This window comes from Artemia franciscana, chromosome 10 (assembly GCF_032884065.1).
Source record: "Artemia franciscana chromosome 10, ASM3288406v1, whole genome shotgun sequence".
Classification (NCBI taxonomy): domain Eukaryota; kingdom Metazoa; phylum Arthropoda; class Branchiopoda; order Anostraca; family Artemiidae; genus Artemia; species Artemia franciscana.
This window is the reverse complement of record NC_088872.1, coordinates 7,315,703-7,339,748: the sequence shown is the minus strand read 5'-3', so window position 1 is coordinate 7,339,748 and position 24,046 is coordinate 7,315,703. Positions and strand designations below refer to the sequence as shown.

The following is a 24,046-nucleotide window of genomic DNA, read 5'->3' as shown; positions in this document are numbered from 1 at the left end:
ACATTTTTCAATGAAAACTATCCCATGTTTTTTGTTTTGTTTTTTTTATATAAAAAGCCAGGCCAAAACAAAATAAACCTTGAAAACAACGTAAACTTTAATGTATAAAAACATAAATTTAGGGTTTTTGCCATTTTTATAAGCGTTATAGCTTAAAGTTACAAAGTTAAAAAATTATGTTCCGAAGCCTTTTTATGCTTGATGGAGACATACCCAAAACGGTAGCATAGCTTTAAGAACGATAGAACGAAGGGAACCGAGTCCAGTGTTGACACAAATAATTAAAAACAAGTGACAGACCCAGATTGTCAAGGTTCTATATTAAAACAAGCTGGAACTATCTTTATCAATTAAATAAAATATTTTTATCAGTACTCGATTGTAGCATGACAGCTTAAGAAAATTAGAGAACCAACATAAAAACATATCAAAGGTGACAAAAAAAGTGCCAAAAACTAAAAATAAAACCTAAACTTTCTTCTAAAAAGTGCAACAATCTCATTCCTTATTGGAAACAAAGGCGAGGTATGTGTTCCAGAAAAGAGAGATAACTTGTACGACGAGAATCCGCAATTGAAGGGGAACAAAATAGAAGTTTACCATTTGGACGGCTGGCCAAATCTGAAAAAGAATCATTTGTTTTATAATTAGCATCAGGGGCGGATACAAAATTAATTTTTGCGTGGGGCACCAACGACACTTAGGCCTCGCCAGTAGTATTTTGCCCCTTTAATGCTGTAAAGAAATGCTGTTAATGCTGTGAGGGAATAGTTGTGGGAAAAGTGGAAGTCATGGCCAATTGTAGAAAAAAGCCAAGACAGATTGTCCAATTAAGTGGGCAACTCAGTCAAAGTTAATTTTACCCCTTTGATTGCCGTTGTTACTGTCTCCCATTTATGCTACACCTCTCCGTAGTATTTTGCCCCTTTAATGCTGTAATTAGGGCGACTTTCAACCTTTTGCGAGGCGCGTGAGCCACTAAGACCATCCTCGTAACACAACCCCGTCAAGAAACCAAATAGTAGCAGAAAAAAAATGATTTTAACGTTGAATGATAATAGTTAGCTAAAACCCAAGAAAGATAAGCCGTTACAGGCGCATATACAAAACTTTCTATTGTGGGGTCGAACAACAAATAAGCTAGTTTTATCTGATGGTCCGAATAAACACTACCCAAAAATCCAGGAAAATTTAAGATTTTGAGTGGGGCCCAAGCCCCTCCCCTTGCATGCGTTATACCATTGTAAAATTTAGGCATTAAAATCATTGCAAATTTATAATTTCTGTATCAACAATGCTGATATCTGCTTCTTAATTGCTCCAAAGTAAACATTATCATTAAACCACTTACTGGCTATCACTAAAATTTCAAAAAATACCGATTATCGACGATTCTTTATCAGTAACTTCGATAAGGCTGATTTTAAAAGGAACAGGTTCTATATTTTACAGGTCCGATTTATGTAGGTGCTTCTGAAACACCTCCGACTTTCGATTTATATTCTAAGAAAGAAAAATAAATTTGAGCCTTTGTCACAAACACTAGATAAATCGCATATTTTGAAATAAGCTTAGATCCCGAGAACTTCATTGCAGTCTCCAAAACAGTTTCACATTGGCTAGGTAGGTTTATCACACTGATTTGCTTAATATCCCTAAGAATGTAAACTTATTTCTGATTGGTGGATTATTTTAACTAAAATCTTACGCTAGATGACTTACACTACATAATGGCGTTTGGAAGGCCATGAAACCTAAGGGCTATATAATTTAGCAACATGCATTCCTGTTAATAATCGTTATAGAGCCTCGTAGGCCATATATTTATGTAACCAGGTTAAGCGTTGAGAAGTTTCTTTCGCCGCCCTCCATAATGCCAAACTTACATATAATTAGATGTACTGATACAGTTTCTGATTATGTCAGTTATAGAATGATATTTTTTTACAGTTCATTCCCGCACCCCCCCCCTGAAAGTGTCGAACCCATTTCAAATCTAAACACGGCTGTGTCTCTGCATTCTAATCAGTTTATTCATTCTAGTACGGTGAAAATTTAAGTTCTGAAGTGATAAAACGCGCTATGAAAATAAACCTTATACCCATTTCGGCTAGTGGCATCTTTCAGATAACCCGACTTGATAGCATTTAGCCATCTCCTTGTCTGCAAACAGTTTATACTTAATTTTTTTATCAGGCGTTTAATATAGTTTTTCCGAGAAATATTCAAGCACGACCAGAGAATTTGCCTTCCAATATACCCATTCGGATGTCCATTCGATATACCCATCATACCCATTCGGATTTAACAAACCACCGTCGCTTGATCCTTTTTGCTTGTAAATGTATCGCAATTGTCAAAACTCAGGTTAATACAAAATCAGATGTATCGCAATTGTCAAAACTCAGGTTAATACAAAATCAGAATATCTACATTAACCTACGTATTAGAAATACCACATATTCAGCTAATTCGCAGAAATAAATTTTTGAGTGATAAAAAAAAGAGAAAAAACCTGGTTTCTCTGCAAGGAGTTACCCAATCAAAGCCATCGCGGAACGGAGACTGCGGTATGAGAAATCTTTAAATTTGTTGAATAGCTTGTTTAGTGCCTTTCTGTAAAATGTTACTCTAAGATATTATTTTTATTTATTCCGGAGTCGTTTGATTAAAAGATGTTTTATTTATTTTTTCTGTTCTTTTTTCTTTCTTTATTTTACTCCGTGTTTATATCATGTGTGTAATTGATTTGGTAAAAAATTTTTATTTGGTACCATTAAGTAACATGTTTATATTACTACTTACTATTATATGTTTATTATATATAAACAAATACATATTATATTATATGTTTTTATACACAATATAACACATATATTATTACACTACTAACAAATCGTCCTAACAACAGGCCACCTGAGGCCAAAAAACCTGCACACGCTCCTCCTCTACTCTATTCAGTTTGAAATTTTACACTTTCCTTAGTAACTACGTATTGTAAATAAAGTGTACTTATATCAGTGTAAAGAGCATAGGAAACTGGTACGAGTCAGATCTTCGGCGAGATAACACGGGATAGATAAATAATTAAGATGTTTATTAATAAATAAGTAATAATATTTAACAATTAACATGCAACAAATTAACAAAATGATTTTATTTTACAACATTATTCAAAGATGCTTTATTTATGAAATAATTCAATTTAACAAAAACAATTAACAAAGTTAATTAATAAAATAATTAACAGTATTTAATATCAAAATTTGATTATTCAGAAATTAACATTGAATAAAAAATAGCAGGCATCGCTTTTACTACAGCATTCTTACAATGGCAGATCCAGGTGGGGCGCGGGCGGCACCCCCTAACGTAGTGGCAGATTCGGGGTTGGGGCCACTTACTCTGGTTGGGGTTGGGACGAAAGTTATTTTTTGTATTTGATTTTTAATTGTTGAGTTATTAACAAGTTTTTACTTGTTATGACTTCTTTTTGCTTCTTTTCTTTTTGTTTCTTTTTATGTTTCTTTTATGTTTTATTATGTTTCTTTTTGCAGACAAGTTTGAAACAAAGTTTTAGTTACTTTGTGTGGTCTCTGTTAGATTTTACTAATGACGCATACAGCCTAAAAGTATTTCATTAAATTTAGATTTATCAAGGGAAACTCACCACCAACTGGAAGGCAAAAATCTTCCTTTCATAACAACAAGGAGGGGAAATTTAGAATATCTTTGGGTTGTCAAAATAATATTTCAGGATTGTGCTGTCACAACGGGGCTGAAAAACTTAATATTTAAACTGTAAAAGATTTGTTTTCGAGTCTTGCCAAAGCACAGAGGCAAAAATCAATATCATTACTTTTTTGGCTGTAATAAAATTTGGGTTTGCTTTTTTTGTGAAGCGGGGTGGTTTTTGCAACAGTGTTGTTTTTAGGGAATTTTTACAATAGAAAGTAAATGTATGAGAAGTGCAAACATTATTAATTTACGTTTTGGATTTCGTTGAGCAAATGGCCACTTTACTGCCTATTTTCATCTCATTGAAGCTCTATATTATATGACATATCACCTCCTCTGTTCATCCTAAAACATTAAAATAAAGGCTAAACTCTATAGGAATATCAGAACTTTAATAAAGGTGCATATAAGTATATACTTGAAACTAAGTATATGAGTCGAAATACTCCTTCAAAGGTCGGAGTAATCATTTGAGAAAAATAGATTTTTTTTATCTAGCTGATATAGATGGGTCTCTAGATTGTCAGATTAAATCATGGAACAGCATTTTGTTTTCGAACATTCACTAACGAAATGTTGCAAAAAAGCGGAAATTCACACCACTCAAGTTAACCACGGAAATTGAATACAACTACAGTATTACTTCCGAATTTTTCACCCTCTCAATACCAACCAGTCACAAAATATTGTTATTTTTTTGTATATTTTATGTGATTGCGTATAGTTATGCAAATATAGTTATGAGGTTGCACATATTTGTCCATAAAATTGTATAAACTTCTATGTATACCACTGAGGATTTTTATGCTTATTTTGATAAATACCATCCAATCATATTTCCACGGTTAGTGGTTTATAAATCAAAATTTTTACGAGACAGTCCTCTTATGCTAAATTTGAGCCAAATTTCAAATTTTTATTTTGGTGCTCAACAAACATGTCAAGATTTAAACGTTTGAATTGAATATCTGAAAATCTCAAGATTAGAAAAAACAAATTAATTGTAAATCTACCACAGCTTGAAACTCTGAGAATTTAAATCACCAATCTATACCTATCAAATGCAAAAATAACAAACATATAATTATTTATACGAGTACTTTTATGATTTTTTTTTAAACTAACTCGTTTTATCACCCTTATTTTACCCGAAATTCGGAGGATTTGACTCACGAGAGAAGAAATACAACGAGAGCAGGATTTGTTCTCAGGAACATAGGTTTCAACGTCTGGAATGACCTTCCAGAGTCGGTCAGAGCGGCAGTAAGTTTAGCATCATTCAAGAGAATGGTTAAATTCCATTTTTTAAAAAGGAATGAAGTGTGATAAGAGGAAAGGGTATTTATTTATTTAGTATTTAATTTTTGTTTACCCCCCCCCCCCCCAAGGATTTTTTTTTCTTCTTTTTTTGGGTGGGGGAAATATATGAAGAAATGATTTAGCAGATTCATGGTGGTTAGAATTGCGGCCACAGTCAGGACTCTTTTGTCTTAAGAGTGGCCGTTAATGGTAAATTGTTTGTTTAATTTATATGTTTTGGATGAAAATAAAAATGTCTATGTCTATTTCTTTTTTAATGAGTATTTTGACTCATATACTTAGTTTAAAGCACATTCATACATGCATCTTTATTAGAGTTCATATTTTTCTGACGAATTTGGTCTCTATTCGAATATTTTATGATGAGTAGAACAGGAAATACTAACGAAGAGCTCTAAGCCGACAGGACTAGCCATTATAGACGTTCACCGAAATATTGAGATAGACATCGACCATGTAATAAATAGATATGGCGGCAGTAGAAATAAAGAAATAGACTTTATCTTATAAAATTGTGAATTCTGCAATTTAAGCAAAATACATCAAACTTTAAAGAGTAAAAAGATACGCTAAGTGGTTATGAAAAGTGAAATTTTGATTAGCAAATTTTTGATATTTCGTCGAAGTTGACACTGTTTATTAAAACACTATTTTTAAAAAGAAATAGTGATTAGTGAATGCTTTATTGTCTATATTTAAAACCCTCGTTTTCAATGTCTTGTATTTCTATCTCTTTGTTCTATTTTTCTTGTTACACTCCTAAATGAACTAGTATTTAATGTTTAATATATCTTTTACGAATATACAAGTTGTGTCTTTATCCTCATTTCCTACTCTTCATTACTATCATAGTTACTAAACGATGCCGTAAAGTTAGGCAACATGCTAAATGGTTTGACCTAAGACAAATTGTCACAAAGAGTGCATGACCGCAAAAGATGGTTCAAGAACAATTTTTTTTTTTGACAATACAAAGCTTAACTCACTCGCTACAGTGGTAAGAAGTGCAAAGTCGAAAAATTATGCAGAAAATATTAAAGATCATATTGTTTTTAGATGGTGAACAGCTTTTTATTTATTTTTTAGTGCGGAGTAGTTTTTATAACTTACTATTTTTTGTATCAATATTTTCATATCATTTTAATTTCAACAGATTTATTAAAACTTTAACCCTCACCAGATTTTAGATTAAATTTACGACCATTCACACTACAACCTACGACGCATAATTGTCGAGGTTCCTTTTAAATTGCTAGTATTTCTTTGTTCGTAAGTTTATCGAAGAAACTTATTATGCGCCGCCAGTTAAAAAACAATCCTGGATCCACTCCTGCATCCTCATAAAAGAATCAGAAAATTCAAATAATTAAAAAAGTGAGGTCATTAATATGTATTTTCATTCAATTAAATGCTCAAATATCTAAGTAAGCAATGATCAATTTAAATTCTATTGTTTCCGAGATTTTTTTTTTTTTTTTTTTTTTTTTTTTTTAACCAAAACTCGGTCTGCACCTCTCTAGAGAGATATAAACAGTACAATCATTTACAATCTCAACCATTAGACAAAGCCAGACCGAGATGCAGCTGCTTCGGAGAACATATAAACAAGAAGAAACATAAGCGAAATTAGACTTTTTCATGGGTAGGCACGCGTGTGGCATAGGTATTCCCAGCCTGGATAACAGGAAAAGAAATAAGACAAATCGAGCGTCTAGAGGATAAGGAAGAATACAATATGTTGAAAAGATAAAAAAGAAAATAATTGGCATGGCTGTAATAATACAAACAGTAAAGATAACATTGGTTTCAGAATGAAAAAAAAAACAACAAAGAATGAATTTAGAAGGATAATCAAGGTAAAAATAAATTTTATTTAAACAATGCCATAACGAGATGACATTTGATTAGGAAATTTGGCGCTTAACATTGAGATTTCAATTCCATAGTTTTATCATTTTTTTTCTCAAAAGGGAAATTATGTGGTCGGCATGAATGCAGACTCACAGCTAAATTAAATTTAGTCACTTCCTTTTTATATATATATTTACTGATATTGGTTTGATTTTTATTGTCTGTAGTACTGAGGAGCTCATTAAGGAGATAATCAAATACTAGTTTAAAAAATTTTTGCCTCTTTGGTCAAAAAAGGAGATAATCAAATATTTAAACTACTAAAACTAAAATAATTATCTGCTAATTTAGTTTCCTTGACAGGGATTTCTCTTGATTTCACGAATTTCACTTTGCAAAAGTTTATCGTATTAATTTTTCAAGGGGGCAGTTCTCACAGCCAGCTTCCCAGCTCAGGTCTTTGCACTTATGCCAAATCCGAAGGATTAGTCCCAGTTCCCAGTAAGAATTCCCGTAATGTTTGAAGAAAATGGAGTCACAAATTTGCAGAAATGAAACAACACCTAGCGAAGGAGCTGCAAGGCTGAATAAATGCAGGCCAAATAACAGGGGAATGCCAAATAACGGTGCCAGCTCCAAAGGTAGATGGACAAAGATATTCAAAAGCAGAAAGGGGCATTATAAAATTCTGTTAGCTACCGCTTAAAGTCTAGACGAGAACAATGTTCTTAGAAAGCGAAGCTAATTATGCCACGACAGCTAAAACGAGAGCTGAATATAAAGAATCAAAGAAAATAGCAAAACACGCAACTCTCTCCAAAAAAAAAAAAATCCTAAAAATGCGCATGACTAAAATCGTTTGTTTTGGCATCTGCGAAAGTTTTTTGCTATGTCATGTTAAAGCTTAATTAAGCTACAGCAAATTATGCAAGCAAGGCCATTGGTGGATCTAGTGGGGGGCCATACCCCCTCCATCTGGCTCCAAATATACCCTGGACGAACAAAAGTGTGATAAGCAGCTGACAAGCAACTTGGTAACTAGAATGATCAAATAATTTTAAATAATCTTAACATAATTCTGAAACATTCCAAGTTTTATACCAAACTTGCACGCTAACCAGAAACTGGGAAATAACGAAAAAAATCGTGAGAGTTAACTTAATGAGCCGTAAAAGTGCTTTCTGATGAGAATTTTTACGTAATTTGCAAGTTCGTGGCATAATATTTACAACAATAATAACAACAAGCATTAGTTTATATTCTTCTTAATAATACAAATACAGTTCTTTTATTGTCCTTGAATTTTCTGAAAACTCAATAAGAATTTCACAAAAACAGTTCTAACAGACGTTTGGTATTTTCTTGAATAGGGCTATTGCACCAGTTATTAGAAGAAAAACAAAGATCCTATACCAAATTACGAAGGACATTTTTTTGGCCCAAAAAAAAGGTTAAAATTCAAGGGAATATTTTTCCTTACCAAGAAGAAAAGTTTTGAAGCTTCATGGCGCAATATTGCGCCAATAATGGCGCTAAAGCCACAGATTATTGTGAAACATAATAGATAATCTCTGCTAAAACTATTAGGTTGCCCATTTGTTGTAAAAAATTTTGTCCAATTTCAAATAGTGCTGCCACTTCGTGGATCCCTCTCCCACTATTTATGAAATTCGGGCTATTTCTCTGTTGCAGTGTTGATTAGAATTTAGCACTAAAATTTAATCGAAACCCCCCTTTTAGGACTCCTGGATCAGTTAAGTCATACTTGTGAGATGGAACAGTAGTGACCCACTTCGCCGGTTCACCTCATTTCTTTATGCTTTCGCAATCATTAATAATACAAATTCGCACCATTATTCAGTGACTGAGAAATATACACTGGATCCTTAAGAGAAGAGAAAATAGGAGGAGCTTTTATACACGGCGAGACTGTAGCAAACAAATATTTTTGATTATGATCGTACTGGTTAAATTTCTCTACAATGGTCTGCACAAAGTAGGTCTAGCCTAGTTATTGAAGATTTTGGGAGGCAAAGCAGGCTAGCCGACTTTAACCATGTTCTGGTGCCCAGTTTAGTGTTCATGTGCCCTGAAGTCTGAAAGAACAAGTCAGCAGTATTTATTGGTAATTAACTATTCAAAAGATATTTGCAAATATAATTAACTATTCCCGATATTTCACAAAACTTTGAAGTAGGGTAAAAGCCGTCCCAAACGGGTAAAAGTGCTTTAGGGTAAAGGTACAGATCAACGGCTTTGATTTGGTACAAAAAAACTTTGAAACTTTAAAAAACGTATAAGAAATTTGCCTATATGCATTTTCGTTACATTTTTACGAGTTGGGCAGTTTTTTTTGGGGGGAGAGGGGGGTTAAACCCGGTCCCTCCTGGATACGGCCTTGCTGTACTGCCTAGTGGTTTACCTTATAGTTGGTCGTTAAAATTTGAAGATACTCCTTCTTTAATTTCTGAATAATTTCCTGCTTCCCACCTCCTTGGGTTAAAGCCATATAGCTCACAAAAATAGTTAGGAAAGATGGTGCGAAGAAAAGCTGATCTGCCGCCATTTTCTTGAGAGCTGCTCTCTTTGCTAAAGGTCCAATAATTTTGTCTAACGCATTGTACCAAGCCCTAACAGCAGGGCCCTGAAAAACAGAAAGAGATCTAAAGTGACGTACATACACAGGTCCAGCAAGACCTCCATGCCTGAACTTGTATTTCTGATCCTGCCCTTGTTGAAGAGTCAAAGAACATTCCGACACACATGTAAACCCGACTTTTAAGTGCAAATCATAAATTTAGTGAGAGAAGCAGCTTCCTGATTGGTCAGATCTGAAATCCTAGACACTGAGCTCTAACTCTCGTACTGGATGCGTAACTATAGCTTTTTGCAGTCAAGCACCGAATTCAACAGGTAAAAAGGAACTGCCTGGATATTAGTGTCTAGACATACAGGTGTCCAGACACGCGTGTGAACGCCGCTTAAATAAATTCAATTTTATCAAGTCTTGCGTTTGAACCGTCACAACAATTAACAGTGTGTTAAGGCTAGTAAAATGAGCATGATGAAGTATGCCATCCAGAGGCGCCATTTGGAACAAATCTTGGGGTGAGCATAAACCTTATCTTGCCCCCCCCCCCCCCCGACTCACTTCGTGTCGCGTAATTATCTAGGAAATGGGCATTCGACAGAACTCGAGAATTTCATTATGTATCTTACCTACTTTACAGGTTTAATTAATAGCAAATAGCGTAATTACCCCAAGGGTTGTCAAGTAATTACGCTCTTTGGTTAATAGGCGTGCAGTAATTTCAAATCAATTGGACAGAATGGATTATGTTGGACATAATGGATTATTATGGCCGGCAAAGGGCCCTTTGTGGTGGAAGCTTGGGCCCCCTGGAAAATCTGGGGTGGGTATTTGCCCACCCCTGACCCCCCTTCCCCCCCAAATGGCGCCTCTGATGCCATGATGAGATAAGGAACACAAAACATTACTTTTAGAATGCATAAATCAAGGCAAGAGTATTATTTGTGCTTTGCTGTAAACAAAATATATTTTATGTAATTATAATACAACAGTAATATAATAAAAAAAATTTATAGTAGTATACTCTTAAAAACAGTCAAGTTGTATTAATCTAGTTTTTATGCATTTTCTTTAACAGCTTTAAAGTAGAGCCAATCACATGAGTACAAAGCATAAATTGTAAATATTCCATATATGACGACTTATACTTACTTACGAGACGACTGCCTGTCCATAGATTATTCTTTGCGGTTGATTGTGTATGGCTATGCTGTTTGACCTATGTAATTGGATGGATGAGTAGGGCTAAGGCCTCGTTCAAGTACTGATCTATTTTAATTACTAAAGTAGGAAAACAGTCTTCCTTTCTCCTTCTGTCTTTATTTTTGTTTATATGTTATTTTTTTGGTATATATTATCTATTATTTATTATTCATTATTTACTATAAATTATATTTTATACATTATTTAATATTTATTATTTAATACAGTGATTTCATTTCATTATAGAAGTTTCAAGCTCCCATCTGCAAAAATGTGGCATTTGTATTTTTGCCAGAAGGAAGATCAAGGATGCATGTTTAATTGTTGTTGTTGCTTTTGTTTGTTTTTTCCCAGGGGTGTTCACACCGAATCTATAGTCCTAGAATATAAGGAAGGGCTCATTCGAACGGTAATTAAAATTTTTAATGGTTTTTTTTAAGTGACAAAAATACTGGATGGCAACTAGGCCCCCTTCACCCTCTTTTTCCCTTGAAAATCGTCCGATAAAAATTGAGATAGCCACTTGGTTAAGAATAGTTGAAAATTCCAGTAACTATGTTTTTGGGGATAATACGATCCTCCACATCCCCTGGGGAAAGGTCTGTAAGCCATGACATTTGCCAATTGTTTAGGTACAGTATTCGTTATTGGCAAGTATACAGACATTTTTGGGGAGGGGGGGATGAATTTTCTGAGAGGGGTGGATTTTCTGAGGGGGATTTTCCATGAGAATAATTTTCCATGGGAAGGGAAGCTTCCAAGGGGTGATTCCAATGGGGAAATTTTACACCGGGAGTCCTTGTCAGAATTGCTAAACAAAATTGGTATTTGTCTTACTTTTTTTTATGCTGACTCAACTTTATCTGTGAAAAATTTGAAAAATTCCTTGGATCACTTTCCCTGAAATTCCATGAAAGCCGTTTTATGGATAGGGACGGAGAAAGGAGCTTGTGGCCAAGGAGATACCCACATATCCAGTCTTTAATGCCTAGCATAGGACATGTTTTAGGTAGTAGCAATAACAATCAAGAGATTATGCAAAACTTACGCTTGAAGCAAAGGAGATGATGCGAACAGTAGTTTTTCTATATATTGGATATTTCTGATCATTTTAAGGTTTAACGTGGATCTTTACTTTCCTCTGAAAATATTTATTTTTTGTTTATAATTTAAGTCCGTTGTAATTAACCTAAATATGAAGACACCTTCTAATGCAAAGCTTAGTAAGTGCATTGTGAGTCTCTGCATAGTTAAACACTACAAGTAGTGAGACAGCCATACATGCTCGATTTCCCACCCCCGGGGTTGGAGCAATGCTAACAAAAGATTTATTTGGTAATTCGAAAAGTGCCCCAAAATTTGGTAAAATTTATAATTGAGGCAGGGGAAGGTGGACCCCGAGTCTCCCCATACAAGTCCCTGTTGTAGGAGTTGTTTTCTACCATATACGTGAAGTTATAAATTTTGACCAGAATGTTTTCTCAATAGTTGCTAGCTACCTATCAAAGTTTACCATGGTATAGTGTAGTCAATAGAGAGAAAATTTTTGCTCAAAGGTTTAGTAACTTGCTATATTTCCTTTACAAGAAGTTTCAGAGATATATACATAAATGCAATTATGTATATAAGAGATAATAAGAAATAATTTTGCATATAATACATAAATATTTACGTATATAAGAGATATATACATAAGTTTCTACAAGCAGATGTCAGGAAGGCTTTTGACACCTCTAGCCACGAGGAAATATTAAAATGCATGTAAAGTTTTCACCCTTTTTTATTCAAGATAGTTAAAAGTTTCCTAACTGAACGAAAACAGAAGACCAAATACAAAAATGAGCTGTCAGATACAACGACCCTAACATGTGGTATACCTCAGGGAACTAAGCTAGGCCCTACCCTATTCTTGTTACTTTGCAACATGATAGCTACGTGGCACAAAGACCACGCGAAGTTCGCACACGACTTAACAATGATAGTACTACCGAAGCAGAACGAAATCCTAGACCTACAGGAAATGGTAACAAGACTGAAGCGAGATTTTTCAGCAAAAAAAACTCACCATAAATAGAACGAAATCAGAAATAACGAGGATTTCATTTTTAAAGTATAGGGTACCAGATTTACCTGAATTGGGTATACCAGTAGTTCAGAAAATGAGAATTCTGGGTGTCATTTTTAACGATAGATTGACATATGACGACCATATAAATCATTTAATTTCCCAAATTATCCCTCTACTAAGGTCTTTGGCAGAATTACGCCGATTTAGTCTAAGCAAAGATGCAATGCTTACTTACTACAAAACTCACATGAGACCAATGCTAGAATATGTCTGCCCAGTCTGGCACGTTGGTCTCAACAAAAGAGCAAACTAACAAACTTGAGGGAATACAAAAGCGTGCATTGCGAGTGATTTTGGGGGATACACTGTTACCTTATGAAGAATGTCTTGTTCTGTCAGGTCTAACAACGCTTGAAACAAGACGAACTTCTAATGGGCTTCGGACATGGCCTTATCTCATCACAGAAGCATCGCGATATCCTACCACCGAACATTACACAAAACAAGCACGACACCCGGCACCGCAACAAGCTACAGCCATACAACCCCGGGGCAACACAGCGATAAAGGAAATCATTCCGACAATATTTCACCGCTCATTTTAATTTATAGTTATACTAGCTGTTGGGGTGGCGCTTCGCGCCACCCCAACACCTAGTTGGTGGGGGCGTTTTGCGCTCCCCCCCAAGCCCCCCCACGCGCGTAAGTCATTACGCGCCATATTAGTTACGTGCCATTGTAGTTGTGTCGCTGTGTCCCACCTGTGAATATATATATATATATATATATATATATATATATATATATATATATATATATATATATATATATATATATATATATATATATATATATATATATATATATATATATATTTAACTACGTAAAACTTGCGAATATACAACATTCTTGGCTGTCCCATTGTCTGTGCATATAAATAGATTGTCAGGTTTACCGACTCTTGAACATGCAACATATAATTGTCCATGGGAAAAACAATCTGTATTCAGATCTATACTTCTTTATTCTAATGATTGCCCTTGAGCTTTGTTGATGGTGATTGCTAATCGAACATTCCCTGTGTCCCCGTCGTCATTTATATATCCCCCTGTGCCCCCCCGGCGTCCCCGTTGTTGTTGTTTCCCTGTGTACCGGTCGTCATTTGTGTCCCGGTGTCCCAGTCTGTAATTTCTCTTTGAGTGTCGCGGTCGTCATTTATATTCCCTGTGTCCCGGTCGTCATTTTTGTCCCGGTCGTCATTTGTGTTCCGGTGTCCCGGTCTGTAATTTCTCTTTGAGTGTCCTGGTTGTCATTTATATTCCCTGTGTCCCGGTCGTCATTTGTGTCCCGGTGCTTTGTTGATGGTGATTGCTTATCGAACATTCCTTGTGTCCCGGTCGCTTTCTCTTTGAGTGTCCCGGTCGTCATTTATATTCCCTATGTCCCGGTGCCCCGGTCGTCATTTGCTCCCGATGTCCCGGTCTGTAATTTCGTCAGTCGACAAACATGACGTCAGTCGACACACAAACATGACGTCAGTCGACACACAAACATGACATCACTCGACAGACACACATACAACTTATTTATATATATATATAGATATATTGCGATTATTTATTTTGATATTCCGCAATAAATTATTTGTCATCGTCAAAAAAAGTGCAACATTAAGTAGCGTCTTAGTGGCATAATACCCAAAACGCCTTCAACAAGAATTTAAGATCGGTCTGAAGCACTTCTTTCTTAAAGTAGATTAGCCTATAAATTTCTAAATTCCAATAAGTTCCGCAAATTATAAATTTTCGATATATTTCATAAGTTTGAAACAATGCAAATATTGGCGAATAATACGGAAATTATACGAAAATTTAGAGGAAGTTACAATAATGTTGACCATTTTCAGGGACACGGGGGAAATTTTAACAACTGGGTTTATTTCCCAAGATTTCAAGTTTTCGCTTTTCTTGTTTTGTTTTTTTTTATATATTTTTGTCCCTGCAGGTGAAGCAAACTTTGATGTAATTATCTTTTTTTTTTTTTCAGTAAATGTATCTTTGTGTAGCGTTCAAAATATGGTTTCCTGCGAACCTTGTGTACCCGTCTGGCTGACCATATTTCAAATAGTAAACTATACGAAAAATGTGGTTCTATCCCGCTTTCTAGGGCTATATGAGAGAAAGGCTGAGATGGCTTGGATACGTTCTGCAGATGACTGATGGCAGATTGCAAAATATTGTCCTTTGGCCAACCATCAAGAACCAAAAAAAAATCAGAACATCTATGAATTGAGTAAGAGAAGGTTGCAAAGAAGGATTTAAGGGAAATTGGAACTTCTAGGGAGTGTAAAGAGGGAGAATATAAATAGATTGCGATGGAGGAGGAGCGTACCTAGCTATGCCAGGTTCAGGTGGCTTGGCGCTGCAGTGAGTTGTTAGTAGTAGTAGTAGCATGAGGTGTAGAACCCTAGTGACACAGTTCTATCCACTAACGCAAGGGTCTTGTCTACACTAATTCAAAGTTTAGTGGGAAGAAGCAAGGTCATCTTTCATCTTAATAAGAAATATTTTGGCCTAAAGTAGACTTTTTGAAATATTTGGTGGAAAAATCCTTCGATCCCCCTTAGCAAATTATAGTGTTGAATCACTATAAAATATATAGTTGAAAGCAGATAATTCTTTATTATCATGAAAGGCTCTACCATGAAAGAACGGTAGATCGTATTTTCTTGGCTATTGCCCTCAATAATATTTTTTTATCACAGACTTGTAAAATGTTCTAGAATTATTTAATCTTTCTTCTCTGCAGCTCTAATGATTAGTTGGTTTTTTTTTTTAAAAAAAAACGTTATATACCGAGGACATAAAAAAAAAGAAAAAAAAAGAAAACAGAGTTCCTATCAAAAACAGTAGTTTCACGATTTTTCTTTAGTTTGTTTCAAAATTATGGAGCTTTTAGATTAGCGCAACATCTTTGAGTACTGCCGCGTTTAACTGTTTTAACAAGTGTTTTAGTACTTTTATAAAAGCTTCTTATTGTTCTAATTATACGATCCTCGTGTTTCAGGATTGGTTCAAACAGGATTGGGAAATAAATTCAAACTTTAGCGTAAAGAGCGAGGTACTGAGAAGGGGGGACGTCCTGATTTTGGTTTGGTTCTTGATGGTTGGCCAAAGAACAATATTTTGCAATCTGTCATCCATCATCTGCAGAACGTGTCCATCCATCTCAGCCTTTCTCCCCTTCGTATACGTAATAATTTCCGTTTGATTTAAGTTCTAATGTTGCTCCTTACTTCAGTAGAAAAGAATTTTTTTCTATTTTATTTCTTATCATTTTTTTTTAATTACCGGAAAATTCTGCTCCTCCTTCACGGAAAGATCCTCTAGACGATTAAAACACAGTAATAATTTACCCGTACAATTACCATTAAAAACATCTTTATTAGTATTGTATCCTCTGTATTTTGCATCATCTCTCTGCAATCTGTCTCACTTTTTGTAGTGAGGTTCACAATTTACAATTGCGAGATTCACAACTCAGAACCTCACAATGCCTTCACTAGGCTTTTATAATCTGAAAGACCTCACTGCATATTACATTAGAACCCGCATAGTTCTCACGTCTTCACCCTTGCTTTGCGCTTAAGTTTGGCTCTTGTGTTCAACACGTTAACATAATTTACGATATTAGAAAAAACAACAATGAATGATAAATAATTGGAAAATATACAGACAGTCTTAAAAAAGAAAAGAGCTAAGGAATTTTTACTAATATATATGTCTTACTGCTAGGAAGAATCCAAATGCACTAAATTTCCCATTTCTTTTCCAATCAATTTCCTTTACAGGCCTTTTCTCAACTCCCACTTGAGATATGATATCACCCGTTGACATTAAAATACCTAAAAAAAAATAACATAAAGGCCAACTAAACATGGGAAATAACTTGGAACATAAGCAGATGAACAGAAGGGTAACGAATTAAGCTAAAATATATATTTCGTATCTTTTTTTTTAACCCTATAATATAGAACCAGAACTGCCTAAAAATCTATTTTTTAGGGGGCATCTGTGAACCCCTCCAATACACAGGCTTCCAACTTAGGCTTAAAAAATCAATTGCAAAGGTCCTCGGGTCACCTTTTTTTCAAAGGATAGAAATTTTCGGATTCAGAATTTGTCAATAATAAAATTAAAACTTTCACCTTCCAATTTGAATAAGAAGATCCCAAAAATTCGAGAAAACTTAGGATTTAAATGGTGCCTGGGCCCCAGAGCCCCCCTTTTGTGTTCTCCTGTGTCTAAATTTGCAGATCTACGGGCAGTTGATTATTCTCCGTCTCATTTCTAAGCTTTAAGCTCTTTTTATTTCAAAGCCTCACTTTGCATGCAAAATATTACGCTGCCCTTTAAGTTTTACTTTTTCTTTACTGCATTTTTTTCTTTTTCTTTTATTTTTCAATATTTTTTTGATTTCGAGTAGTTTTTCTTTACTTTTTATTTCTTACTTCTTCTTTAATTTCCTCCATTTTATCCACTTTCTTTTTGTTTTTTACGTTTTCTATGCTCTTTTTCCATTGTAATTTTTTGTTTTCTTTTCAAACATTTCGAGACTTTTTTGCCAAGTTTTTCCTACAAATCTGACCTTTTTATACCACCTATTCTGGAAATCTTGGGGTGTACATTTTTTAAATTTTATTTCACAGCCACTGCCCTGAATTGAGAATCATTTTTGGATTTAATAATTCATTAAGACAATTGAGAGAAAAAATATTATCAATTCTTCAAAACTCTCAAACGAAATCAAAGATTTGGTTTATCTCTAATTTGGCTAAAACAAACTTAGCTTTCAATTTTTGATCTTTCGACATTTCCATTCAATTGATGTCTGGATAAAGCACCCTATATAAAGGTTATAAGAGAATTTCTGTCATACATCACACAAGTGTGGTGGAAATATTCCAATGATAATGAAGAGGAACTTCTCGTTTGTCTTTCTTCATTGAAATTGTTAATAATCTGATAAGCCCCCAAAGCAAATTTGAGGCCCTCTTAGCCCAGGAAATGATCCTTGAAAATTTTCTAGTCTATTGATGCGAAATAAAACATGCCTACCCTTTTTCGAAGTTGAAACTTATCTGTAAACAATGGGAAACTTCAATATTTACAGACCCTTGTCCTCGGGCCGTGTGAGATATGTCATCCCTGGAATCAGATTTAATGGGCCTTTTGATTATTCTGAGAAAAAATGGCTATCCGGAGATTTCGATCAGATGCCATAGGAGATTAAAGAGAGACCAGGGGGGAAGGGCACATGGTGGGACTGGTAGCCCTCTAATCACTTTCAATCCTTGTATGGGGCACTAGAACGTACAATTTAATTAGCCCTCCAACCTAATTAGAAACTGAGCAGCTAGTAAAAAAATAAATGATACATAGAAGACACTTAGTTCTTTACCAAGTCAATGCTAGTGGGTTGCTGCGATAGCACAAACAACAACAAAAGTCAATGTAATAATTAGGAAAGAACAAGGTATTAGTCAGGTAATAATACAAGGGAAAAAGGAAGAATGAAGGAGGTGAATCTAACTTAGCATCTAACTTTAACATAAATAGCAAGGTATTGAGGAGGGGGAAATCCCTTTATAATGGAATATTTTCTATTCATTTTGGGTTTTAATGTTGCTCCTTACTTTCAGTTGAAAAACTTAATCTTTTTTAACTTCTTTTCTGTTATTTTTCAAGTAATGCCGGTAAATCAAGCCCCCCCCCCTCATTCATGAAAAATTCCCTCCTCTCACAAGAAAATTCTCTGTGGAAAGTTACTCCCAAATCAAATTCCCTCCGGGCAATTCAATCCTAGCTGAAAAGTTTTAATTTACAGGCCTTTCCTCAGGCTGTTATCCTCAGGTCATATTATCCCCAAGGCATAGTTATTGATCTATGCCTATAAATCCTAGGAAAGACAATTTAAGATTTTTAATCAGGTTTCACTGTATTAAATGAATCATTTATTTTACTATTTTTACTTGTGGTTCATTATCAATCAAAATTGTAGACAATTAGAAAATTGATACATACATAAAACTGCCCATTTTCAATTTTTGAAGCAATCTATTTTGTTTTCAGGAAAAAATGTTTCGAACAATCAATAAATAATTTGCTTAAGTGATTTTCAGTACATTTGAAAGGAATTGATTGAAAGAAAGAAAATACTGATGAGAATTTACTAAATATAAGAATAATAAAACTAAATTGATTATTTTAGATATACTGACATATTAAACAAGAGCTAAGAGCTCATATAGCACTCGTGACGAGGTCTGAAGAGCCAAGAGCCCATATGGCATGTGCTCTAGCAAAATTCTAAGAATCAAAAGATTGATTTAAAAGGAAAATCAGAGGCTTGATGCCGGTCGGGATTTACAATAAGAGCCCAGAGACACGAGGTCCTTCTAAATATCCAACTTCATTAAGATCCAATCACCCACTCATAAGTTAAAAATACCTCATTGTTTCTAATTTTTCCTCTCCCTTCACCCCCTCCCCGAGATGGTCGAATCGGGGAAAACGACTTAATCAAGTCAATTTGTGCAGGTCCCTGACACGCCTACCAATTTTCATCGTCCTTACACGTCCAGAAGGACTAAACCCACCAAAGCACTGGACTAACCTCCTAATTCCCTAAAGAGAGCGGACCCAGTCTGGTTACATCAATCACATATCAGCAAGAATTGCTTATTCTACCCACCAAATTTCATCCCGATCTCTCCACTCTAAGCACTTTCCAAGATTTCCGGTTTCCCTCTCCAACTCCCCTAAATGTCACCATATCTAGTATGGATTTTAAAAAAGGCTCTGAAACATGAGTTCCTTCTAAATATCAAATTTCAGTAAGATCCGTTCACCCGTCTTAAGTTAAAAAATACCTCAGTTTTTCTAATTTTTCTGATTAACACCCCCCCCCCCCCCAACGCCCTCAAAGAGAGCGGATTAAGTTTTGTTATGTCAATCACGTATGTAGGACTTGTGCTAATTATTCTGACCAAGTTTCATCCTGATCTCTCCACTCTAAGCATTTTCTAAGATTTCCCGTTTCCCCTTCAACTCCCCCAATATCACCAGATACAGTCGGGATTTAAAATAAGAGCTCTGAGACACGAGATTCTTCTAAATATCAAATCACTAAGATCGGATTACCGATTCGTAAGTTAAAAATAACTCATTTTTTCAATTTTTTCTCTCCCTCCAGCCCCCCAGATGGTTGAACTGGGGAAATGACTGTTACCAAGTCAATTTATGCAGGTCCCTGATACGCCTACCAATTTTCATCGTCCTAGCACGGCCAGAAACTCCGAACTTGCCAAAGCACTGGAAATCCCCCCAACTCCCCCAAAGAGAGCGGATTCATTCCAATTATGTCAATGACATATCTAGAACTTGTACTTATTCTTCCCATCAAGTTTCATCCTGATCTCTCCAGTCTAAGCCCTTTCCAAGATTTCTGTTTCCCCAGATCCGATTCGAACTGAAAATGGAGCATCTGAGACATAAGATCTTTCTATATATCAAGGTTCATTAAGATCCAATCACCTATTTGTAAGATAAAGATATGTCAAATTTCCCGTTTCCCAAAATTTCAGGTTTTCCCCGCCAATTCCCCCTAATGTCATCAGATCTGGTCGGAATTTAAAATCAGAGCTCTGAAGCACAAGATCCTTCTAAATATCAAATTTTATTAAGATCTGATCACCCATTCTTAAATTACAACTAACTCATTTTTTCATATTTTTCCAAATTCCCCCACCCAAACTCCCTCAAAGAGAGCAGATCTGGTCCAGCTATGTCAGTCAGACATTATTTTTACAAAAATAGTCCCCCTAGATTATTTATGTAGAGTTCTCTAAAACTCTACAAACATTAAGTTTGCAGACAGAAAGCCCATCTTTACATGGACATGGCAGCATATAGATAAACAAATAAAGAGCATAATATCCAGCTGTGCAAAGACCTTTATTGAAAAAAAAGCACACAAGCTCCAAGAGGCTGCCAAAAAAAGGACACTGGAGCTGCATGCAGAGATATCAGCAAGGATGACATAGGCGAATGCTGCTTTTGGCCACCTGCTGAGAGCAATATTCCACAAACCCCAGATCAGCCATCTTGCATGAACTTGTATCTACTCTCTATCAGTAGCAGGTGCTGTGTTGTACTTGTCAGAGACTTGGCCTTTGACTCAATCACAGATGATGAAGGTAGATGCTGTCCAGACAAAGCACCTATGCAAAATCAAGCACGTTGGGTGGCTCAAAAGGGTACAGAACACTGATATCATCCTTTAAATTATCACCCCTTTCCAAAGTGCTTGAGTCTCACTTGCTGCACTAGTATAGTTTTTTACTTTGCCTACCCATTGACACACCTGTCCAACTTATATTCGACTTTGATCCAATTTCAAAAGGCTGGAAACACCCCAGAGGTAGACCACATACAAGACAGGCAGACATCATCTGCAATCAACTCAAACCATGGGACATTGAACCCAGCAAAGCTACTACCCTTGCCCAAAACAGGCCATTCTGGAGATGAATAACAGTGCTGATGTCTGGTTCTCTCTATGCTGGTGTTGCTGCTGAGCAAGAGCTTTAAGAGACGTTCTCTAGTTAAAGTGCTTAATATACATTTCTTTATTTATTATGTTGCTTATATTATATTTATTCTGTAGGTGCTTGGGCAACAATAGATGCTTAATGCTGGCTTGTTAATGCTTACCATTTAATACTTGATAGAATAATCTACATGGTCATAGGCATAAGGAATACAATATGAAACTTGGAGCTTGCCCACCTATAGACTGGGATGCAACAAGCTTGAAAGTTACATGGTCACACTTCAAGCAACATGCTGAAGTGTTGCTTGAAGTCCAACATCCAGTTAGACCTCTAACTGGAAAAGAGGATGTAGTGATATGTTCAGATTTGATGATATGGGCTGGTGAGAAGGGCAGAGACATTTTCTATATGTGGACTTTAACTGCCAGTGAAACAAACAATGTTGCAGCACATCAAAGGAAGTTTAGTGAACATGTTGAGCCACTTGCAAACCCAACGTTTCCCATATATCAGTTTCATAAACACAATTAGAGACACAGTGAACCAATAGAACAATACCTTACTGAGTTGGGCATTACAGCAAAGGAATGTGCATTTAAAACAACAAGTGATAAGATGATTAGAAATAGACTAATTTTTGGAGTTAACCAGGACAAAATCCATGAACAATTACATAGTGAAGGCAGAGGACAAACTTTCACTCATGCAAGAGCTATATGTAGAGCTACAGAAGCAGCCCAAGCCCAGTTAATGATTATGTCTAGCCAGGAACATGAAAGTGTATGTAAAGCAAGAGATGGATGTTGTAGCAAGACATGGGCAAAAATGCTACAAATGAGGTGGAAGTTATACACCAGGTCATTTCTGTTCATCAAACAATGCAGTTGAATGGCCAAAGTGCTATAATTGTGGTGGAGTGTTCAATAAAAGTCATCAATGCCCAGCCAAAGGGAAAAGCTACATGAAATGCAAGAAGCTAAACCACTTTACTAAAATGTACAGAAGTAGTAAACAGAGTGTTCATAGTATAGAAACAGGAGAAAGTGTTGCTGACACACCATCACAGCATTTCACTGAAAGCACCCAGGGAAATGTTGAAAAGTGTAACAAGCCTATTGCAAAACTGTATCTAGAGAAAGGAAGAATTAATGTGGAATTTAAGATCAGCACAGGTGCAGAAGCAAGTGTTATATCAACTCAGATCCTTAACAAGATGTTTCCAAGGCCAAAAGTAATACCAACTGTAGACATACACAAAAGTTATAGTGGTGAACCATTGGAAGTTACTAGCATACATCACTTAGATGTTCAGTACAAGGACAGGAAACCATAATCATACAATTTCCACATAGTTGAGACAGATAAATAGCCTATACTCAGCAGCCAGACCAGTGTATTGAAGAAATTAATCAAGTTCATATGCAACAGAGAGCAGATAACAATAGCCAATACCACAGATGAAAGTTTTGCAGAATACAAAAATGTGTTTGTAGGCATTAGAAAAATGCCTGGAAAATGTAACAATCATCTGAAGCCAGGAGTAACACCATTTGCACAGCCACTAAGAAGAGAGCCTCTAGCACTTCAAGATAAACTAAGGAAGGAATTGGAACAACTAGTCTGCTGTTGAGTAATTGAATAGGTGAGTGAGCCAACAGAGTGGGTCAACTCAATTATCACTGTGCAAAAGGCCAATGGCAATATCCACATTTGCCATGATCCTGTGAAACTCAATAAATGGATACAAAGACTGCATTATCCAATACCAACCTTTGACAATATTGCCAACAAATGTCACAGGGCCCAAAATCTGTTCAAGTTGAATGCTAGAAATGGGTGTTGGTTGATGGTTTTTGATAATCAGAGCTTACAAATTCAATACAATGTTTAGAAGATACAAATGGAGAAGATACCCATTTGGAATAATTTCAGCTCAGGATGAATATCAACATTGAATGGAGGAGATCTATGAAGGATTAGATTTGGGTCTAATAGTAGATGACATAGCAAGTGTAGGAACAAGCAAAGAAAATCATGGCATACAACTGAGAGCAGTTCTACAGGAGCTGAAAGAAGGGAGTCCAATTCAACAGCAACAAATGCATATTTAATGTAAAAGTTAATCACCACCAAGGGTGAAAAGCCAGATCCCAATAAAACCAGAACCAAAAAACCAAAGAAGAGCTCCAGATATTGCTTGGGATGTTTAATTATCTTTCCAGATACATACTTAAATTAAAAATTTTTGCACTTCTCATACATTTAGCCTACTTTCTATTATAAAAATCTACAATTTTACCAAGCCCCCCATAAATTTTTCTTTTTAACCTTCATTAAAGTAAAAATATTTGACTCCCTAGCCTGTATTTTCAAGAATACCTTTACCAACTAGGTTAATGAGTAGGGCTTAGATTAGCTACAGATAAGAATGTAAAAAAAAGTAAGAGGTTGTCTTCACCTGTCTGTATAATTTGAGTTTTTGCCGGATGCTTTTCAAGAAGCCTTAGGTATGCTTTCCAAATTTTTGACATTTTTCTCAATAAAAACCACGTTCCTTATTTTTCTTATGTAATGCCTTTTTAAATTCGCAGGTAGTGTGGATAGCTACAGCGCTACAGCCATCGACATATACTTGTCCGTGGGACAAGTATATTTTTTCGGG

General features: G+C 35.5%; 1 protein-coding gene across 1 annotated transcript; it reads right to left on the bottom strand.

Annotated features, from left to right (window-relative positions):
• LOC136031719 (protein Mpv17-like) lies at window positions 1-23,974 on the bottom strand. The gene is made up of 4 exons (XM_065711424.1): window positions 23,843-23,974; window positions 16,559-16,674; window positions 9,332-9,553; window positions 1-621 (listed from the first exon to the last, which is right to left on the bottom strand). Exons 1-4 carry the CDS (start codon window positions 23,913-23,915, stop codon window positions 499-501), a joined length of 534 nt encoding a protein of 177 aa, XP_065567496.1. The 5' UTR covers window positions 23,916-23,974; the 3' UTR covers window positions 1-498.
• Window positions 23,975-24,046: the final 72 nt, after the last annotated feature.

Bases quoted from the DNA above. Each gene is read 5' to 3' on its own strand.
- LOC136031719 (XM_065711424.1), bottom strand. From the start codon at position 23,915: ATGTCAAAAATTTGGAAAGCATACCTAAGGCTTCTTGAAAAGCATCCG. The intron at 9,554-16,558 runs GTAAGACATATA...TCTGTTTTTCAG, and splicing joins CATTTGGATTCTTCCTAGCA to GGCCCTGCTGTTAGGGCTTG. The intron at 622-9,331 runs GTAAACCACTAG...ATTCTTTTTCAG, and splicing joins TTTTAACGACCAACTATAAG to ATTTGGCCAGCCGTCCAAAT.